At 44.7% G+C, this 7,330-nt stretch overlaps 1 protein-coding gene across 1 annotated transcript in view; it reads right to left on the bottom strand.

Annotated features, from left to right (window-relative positions):
- Window positions 1–711, bottom strand: part of LOC114031216 (vomeronasal type-2 receptor 26-like) — a 58,723-nt gene extending 58,012 nt beyond the window's left edge. Inside the window, 1 exon segment of the mRNA XM_027846242.1 lies at window positions 500–711. Coding sequence (XP_027702043.1) covers window positions 500–600 — 101 coding nt within the window. The 5' untranslated portion in view covers window positions 601–711.
- Window positions 712–7,330: the final 6,619 nt, after the last annotated feature.

Below are 7,330 nucleotides of genomic sequence, written 5' to 3'. Positions count from 1 at the left end.
AGAGACAGAGACAGAGACAGAGACAGAGACAGAGAGAGACAGAGAGAGAGAGTGTGTGCGTCTTTAGGTCTAAATTCAATTCCTGTAGTAAATATACTCATTGTTTATACTTGACATTTTATCGCTAGATACTGGGCTCTTGTATTTACTGGAGTTGTTGACAATATGAGCAGAGCCAAGACAGAGCTCCAGATCTCTCCACTGTCTCAAGATCAGCGAGAGAATAGACAGACACACTGACAGAGATATAAATACAGACACAGAGATAGGAAGAGACAGGAAGAGACAGAAGCCAGACAGGGAGACAGACAGAGAGAATCCTTTCACTCCTTAGCTCTAAAGGAAACTCAGAAGGATGGAAACTGACCATGAGGCACAGGAGAGAGGGGAGAAGAGACACACAGATCAGCAGGCAAGGGCCCACCTTCCTGCCTGCCCCTTCCATAAAGACCTCTGTAATCATCAGCCCTCCCAGAGGCACAGGCAGCCAGGCACTTACTTATAATTCTGACGGTCCTTGTCAGGTTTACTCCCAAAGAGTCCTGCTCCTGTGACACTGCTCACTTCAACTGAATACATGGAGAGAAAGGTCCCAATCATGAGATCCCCATTTCTGACAAGGCTGGGGCTGATTTGGGGGAAACAGAGTGGCTTCTCTGTCCTGTTCTCAGAGGCTGGAAGCTTCAGCAGCAGTGACAGGAGCAGGACAGAACACAACAGAGAAATCTTTCTCTGAACAGGAGGACACATATGTCTGAACATTAAGTATAGTGCCAAGTCAGGAAGGAGCCAAGGAGCTGCCCAAGCTAGAGCAAAGTCGAGCATTCTAGGCTTGGTCTGCCGAGAAAACTCCTGGAGATGTAATGTCTTGTTCTGGGGCAGATGGCCAGGTCAAGCCCTCCCTCCACACCTGAGGAAACACAAAGGGACATTAGCTGTGCCCATTTCCAGGACAAGGACAGGGATGTAAGACCGAGGGGGTGATTATAAGGCTTCCTCGGCCCCTCAACTATATTCTGTCTCTCAGTAATCTTGTGGTTAATTGCTGACAATGGTCTCCACAGAGACGTGCAGGTCCATGAGGAGTGCTGGGGACCATTCCTGCCTTGGGCATCTCCAGTTGTGTCCCTGCATCCATGGCAGTAACACAAGTGGAAAAACATGTTTTGGAATCTCTGTCCCTGTTACCCACAGAGATGACTGGAAAAGAATCCTCATGGAGGGACCTGTGTGTCGCCGTGTGACCCAGGAGGCTGCAGACTCCTAGAGCCGGTGGGTGTTGCTTCAGGTAGAATCTGATGTGAACAGACAAGATAAAAAAAAAAAACTTTCAGAGAGGGCAGCTGGGCTGCGAGTCTACAGGGCCCATGGCCTGGATCCATCTTGTGCTTTGATGAACTCACAAGTCCAGGCTCTCCCCATTCTCAGGATCACACAATCACAGAGTTTGCTGATGGTTTTAGGTGGATGCTTCTTATCATTCTAAGATATCACCTCCCAGTAAAGCAAAGCTCAGATGTCCCCACTTCTCCCAGGAGAAGTCCATGACCACGTCCTTAAAGGTCACCGATTCCTGAAACAACTAAACACATTTGTGCTCAACCAGGGACAATCCCTCAGATGGGCCTGAGAGGAGAGGGAAACCTGGCATATGGGATAGGGGCTAGTCCTTAGTGTCCTGACTTCAGAGAGATCTAAGCCAGATATTTTTCAAGTACCAGCTAGGCCTCAGGGTGTAACAGATTCTGGATCATGTGATAGAACAGTGAGAGGTGAGCTGTTGCCCTCACTTGCCAGGGCCCAGGCCCACTTCTTAGCACACATAGTACCATGCCATTGGACGTGTACCTCACCCCACCCTAGTTCCTGTTGTCTTCTCCCATTAGGCCGGAAGTTCCTTGAGGGAAAGAACTATTGTGCTTTCTTGTATTTTCATCCCAGTGTTTAGCGCTCTCTCTAAGCAGAATGGAACAGTGCATTTTATCACAGAGGACTGGAATTTAAAAGATGATCACCCCACCCACTGCCAGGGCTTCAGTTTTCTCAGCTGAGAAGTGAGGGATTTGGACTGCACCACCGTCTCTTGTCTCTTGCAATTCTAATTCGATGGTCCTAGAAGCCTCATGCGGACAAAGGTACCTCAGAGATGCCCTAGTCCAGATCAGACCAGGCTGAGAATACCTGGAGGACATTTGGGATAAGTGGTCATCTAGAGTCAACTTCAAGACTGCTAGTAATAGGAATCGAGTTGGCCTGGGTGACACAGTCCCTCCACCCCCATGGCCGTGACCCAGCCTCTGACCCACGGAGGGTCTCGCTTCCTTCCCCCTAATCAATGAGTGTTGACAGTGTCTATCAGTTATTATTCAGCCTGCAGAGTCTAGATTACTAGTCTCTTTGTGGCCAGAAAATAGAACACTTTGGCCCCCTGTTCCCGCATGAAAGGCCTTTCAGAGAAATATTCAACATTTTTTTTTATTAATAAGCCTTCTCTGTGTAAGGCAGCAAAGCAACCTGCCATCATGGATAGATGGCCAGCGTGGGAGGCAGAAGACCTGGCTTCTGGTCACACTCTGGCCGTGCGACCCTGAGAGAATCCCTTAAACTTGAAGTGCCCTTGGTAGCTCTCTCTGATTCCAAGTTGCAGCTGAATTGCTGATCTTCATTGATGGAGAGTGCTTCCCCACCAGAAGTTCTCTGCACCTATGAAATCACAGGTGTAGGCGATGCCACCACCAAAACCTTCCCAAAAACGTGCAAGTCGCTGTGAGACAAAACAAAACGTTTCTTGCCCTCAGGCAGCTTACATTCTATAGGAAGTCTTTCCTTTATAATGCACTCCAGCTGGAGAAGCATTTCTTCATTGGTGAAGAGGAAGCTGTGCTCAGTGTCTCAGGCCAGCAATGAAGACCTGAAGCTGTCTAGTTCAGCAGGGCCTTCCAGAGTCTTCTCATAGTTCAGGTCATACCATTGCACCATTGCCCTCTCTCTTTGCCCAAGTCCCTCCATTCTCTGAGGAGGGGATCAATCGGAGGTTCACTTCTTGGAGGACCTGGCAGTCTTCTAGTCCAATCTCCCTGTTTTACTGATGAGGAAACTGAGGCCCAGAGAACCAAGCCCCTTGCCCAAGGATATACAGGGAGTAAGTAGCAGCAGGGTTAGCTCCATGGCATGGCGCCATATTGCTTCTTGATCTTTTACAGGAGCTGTGCTGCTGCTGGCTCTTGAACGAGCTCATTAATTTGAATCACATAAGAACCACAATGGTTCTGTTCATTTCTGAATCCCCTTCTTATATCTCCCTTGGGTGTGCCTTCTTTCAGGATCATGTTGCTGTTGCTTTTTATGGTCATGCATGTGTGCCCCTGTGTATGTGTCCAATGTGTATGTCTAGTGTGTGTTTGTGTGTCCAGTGTGTGTGTCTAGTGTGTGTTTGTGTGTCCAGTGTGTATGTCCATGCATTTGTCCAGTGTGTCTGTGAGTCTAGTGTGTTTATGTGTGTCCAGTGTGAGTGTCTAGTGTGTGTTTGTGTGTCCAGTGTGTATGTCCATGCATGTGTCCAGTGTGTTTGTGTGTCCAGTGTGTATGTCCATGCATGTGTCCAGTGTGTTTGTGTGTCCAGTGTGTATGTCCATGTGTGTATCCTGTGTGTGTGTGTTCTGATTCTTCTTTCTTCAGTGTGCATCATTGCATTTAATTCTTTTTTTAATTCATTAATTAGGGTCTTTAAACAATTTTTCAACAGCAAATCCTCTAATGTAACTATGTGTTGTTTTCCAGAAAAATTGGACCTATTTGCAGCTCCACTAAGAGTACATTATCGTGCCTGTCTTCCCATAGCTCCTCCAGCATTAACTTTCTGTCTTTGCCAATTTGTAGGGCATCAGGTTATCCTATGCTTTTTGCATTTAGTTTCTCATTGCTACTTATTTGGAGTATTTTTTCATATTATTTTGAAGTAATTATTAAGGTTGGGGCAACCAGGTGGCGCAGTAGATAGAGAACTGGCCCTGGATTCAGGAGGACCAGAGTTCAAATCCGGCCTCGGACACATAACACTAGCTGTGTGACCCTAGTCAAGTCACTTAACCTTATTGCCTAAACACCCCCCTCCAAAAAAAAGAAATAATTCTTAAGGAACTGATTAAGTAACATCTCCAAGAGGAATTGGTTACCACAAAAAAATTAGCATCATTTCATCAAGATCAAGGAATGGCAGTCTACCTTTCTTTGGAAAGAGTTACGAAACTGGAATGTGAGGGAAAGGTTATAGATACAGTTTACTTAGATTTCAGCAAAGTTCTTCATAAAGTACCTTATTATCCTTGTGGAAAAATGGAGAGATACGGGGTATAGACTATAGCATAATTTGGTGAACTCGGGACTGGCTGAGGGGCCAAATGCAACCAAGTGTTTATTGAGCCTGTCCCTGCCCTCAAGGAGCTTACATTCCACTGGGGGAAAGAAAATACATAAGTGTATGCAGAATAGATGCAAAATGAATGCAATACAGTTTTGAGAAGGAAGAAAGCAGAATGCCAGCATCCAGGCAAGTAGGAAAGGCTTCATATAGAAATGGATGCTTGAGCTGGGTCTTGAAGGAAGCCAAGAATTACAGGAAACAGGAGACAGGAGGAGAGGAAGGCATGAATCTGGAGCTGGAAGGGGTCTCAGAGGCAGCCAGACTAATCTTATTTTACAGATGACGGAACTGAGGCTCACAGAGGTTAAGCGGCTGACTCAGAGTCACAAAGGGAATAAGCATTAGAGGCAAGACATGAACCGTGCCCTCCAGCTGCAGAGCCAGTGATCTTTCAGTTCTACCAGGGGGTACATTCCAGCATGAAAAAAGAGCCAGTGTGAAGGCAAGGAAACATCGTACGGGAGGCCCAGCAAGTCAGCCACTGTGGCAGAGTGCATGGTGGGGAATCATGTGTAAGAAGGCTAAAAAGATAGGAAGGAGACAATTGGTGAAGAGCTCCCAAAACCAGTCACTTATGTTACAGAGACTGAAACAAGATCTGACATCTGGGATGAGTAAGAGTGAGTCATCAAGTGTAACCCAGATGAGGACCCTAGGTGGCTGGAAGAAGGCTGCTGCTCTTGGCATTGATAGGGCAGATTGGAGAGCAGAGAGAGGCCTGCCTCTGAGAACACTAATGGGCTCTGTTTGGAACATGCTGAGTTTGAAGTGCCTTAACCTGTAAGACATCCAGTCTGAAATAGCCAATGGTAACACTAGAGCTCAGGAGAGAGGCTAGGGCTACATATACAGATCTGGGAATCATCTGCATAAAGATGACCATTGAATTCAGGCTGCTGATGAGGTCACCAAGTGAGAGAGTAGAAAGAGAAAAGGGAAGAGGACAGAAACCTTACGAATGCCATGAATGTGGAAAGGCCTTTGTCCAGAGGACACACCTAACTTGTCACCAGAAAACTCATACTGGTGGGAAACCCTATGAATGTCATGAATGTGGGAACACCTTCCACCACAGAGGACAAGATACTCAACATATTCATACTAGAGAGAAACGCCACAAATGTATGTGGAAAGGGTGTGGTAAGTATACAACTTATTGACATATCTAAGTAAGATGGATGCTCCATACCTTTTTTCTTTCCAGGTGTCCTCCAATGCCAAGGTCAACATGACAGGTCCTAGGAACTCTGGGTTAAAAGTTTGCTTAGCTGCCATAGCTATCCCATCTCACATTCCTATGACAATTCCTACTAGAATGGCAAACTGGAGATATATAGAAAAGAGTGATGTACTCATAGTTCCTTTGAAGAATAAACACCTCCAGGCTAGGGCCCCCACTTAAACAACAAGGGGTAAGCCCTGGGGTTAGTGGGTTTGAGAGGCTGCCTCGGCCCCAGTCACAGGAACTATTACCCCTGGGACAGTGAGAGGAGTTGGGCATCTGACCTGGGAAAGATCTAGGGAACCTCTGCTGACAAGGAATGCCAGACCCAGCTGTGCTGTGGAGACGTGGTAGGGGACAGAAGGAATCAGCACATGCCTGGTGAGTGCAGAAGCTGGGGGTGGGGGAGATGCCACTGGCTGTGGGCATTTACAGGAAGCTGGAGGTCTTGGTTTGAGTTCAAGGTCAGAGGGAGAACTGAAGAGGAATCTGAGGCCACAGGCACCACGCCCCATACCTCAGGACTAGAGGTGATGATAAAAACTAAATTATTACCAAAAAAAAAAAAAATGCACAAGGCAAAGGAGAAAGAATTCAACCATAGAGAGCTACTATGGGAATAGAGAAGACTGGGGTCCATCTTCAGAGGAGGATACTGAAGCAAAGTAACCCTCTTCTACTCCAAAGAGTAATGTCAAATGACCATCTGCCCAAAAGGGATTCATTTAAGAACTTTAAAAAGACTTTAAAAATCAAATGAGAGAGATTGAGGAAAAACTAAAAAGAAAAATAAGAATAATCCAAGCAAAACAAGACAATTATGAAAAGAAAGTCAACCCATTAGAAAAAGAGATCCAGAATCTTAAGGAAGAAAATGACTTCCTGAAAATCGGAATTGGGCAAGGTGAAGCCAGTGAGGTTATAAGAGATCAAGAAATAAAAAAGCAAAATATGATGAATGAAAAAATAGAAGAGAATGTGAAATATCTCAAATGAAAAACAACAGATCTGAAGAATAAACCAAGAAGAAAAAACATAAGAATAATCAGACTACCTGAAAGCTATGATCAAAAAAAGAAGCTTGATACAATAGTACAAGAAATAATTAAAGAAAATTGTCCTGACATATTAGAACAAGAGGGAAAAGTAAAAATAGAAAATATCCACTGATCACGACCTGAAAAAGATCCTATGAGGAAAACTCACAGGAATATTATAGTCAAATTCCAAAACCCCCAGCTCAAGGACAAAATATTACTAGCAACAAGGAAAAAAAAGAACAATTTACATATGACAGTAACACAGTTAGAATCACACAAGACAATCATTGGTGACACTAAAAGACCACAGATTTTGGAACACTATATATCAAAGAGCAAAAGAACTGGGCTTCCAGCCAAAAATATCTTACCCAGCAAAGCTAAGGATAATTCTGAATGAAAAAAAAATGGACATTTGATCAATTGTCAGACTTTCAGGTCTTTGTTAAAAAAAAAAAATCCTGAACTCAGTAGAAGATTTAACATACAAGAGCCAAGAGAAATATAAGGTACATACCAATCACCAATGACAAGTGACTCTATAAGGATAGACTGTCTCCCTTTTATGTATGGAAAATGTAAAACCTATGTCGAAGATTGTTATTAGTGATTAGGTAGCTTATATGAAAGGTGACTTTCAGTATG

This window comes from Vombatus ursinus, unplaced genomic scaffold, assembly GCF_900497805.2.
Source record: "Vombatus ursinus unplaced genomic scaffold, bare-nosed wombat genome assembly UNPS02015098.1, whole genome shotgun sequence".
Classification (NCBI taxonomy): Eukaryota; Metazoa; Chordata; class Mammalia; order Diprotodontia; family Vombatidae; genus Vombatus; species Vombatus ursinus.
Note: the sequence above shows the minus strand (reverse complement) of the source record. Positions and strands in the feature narration are given on the sequence as shown.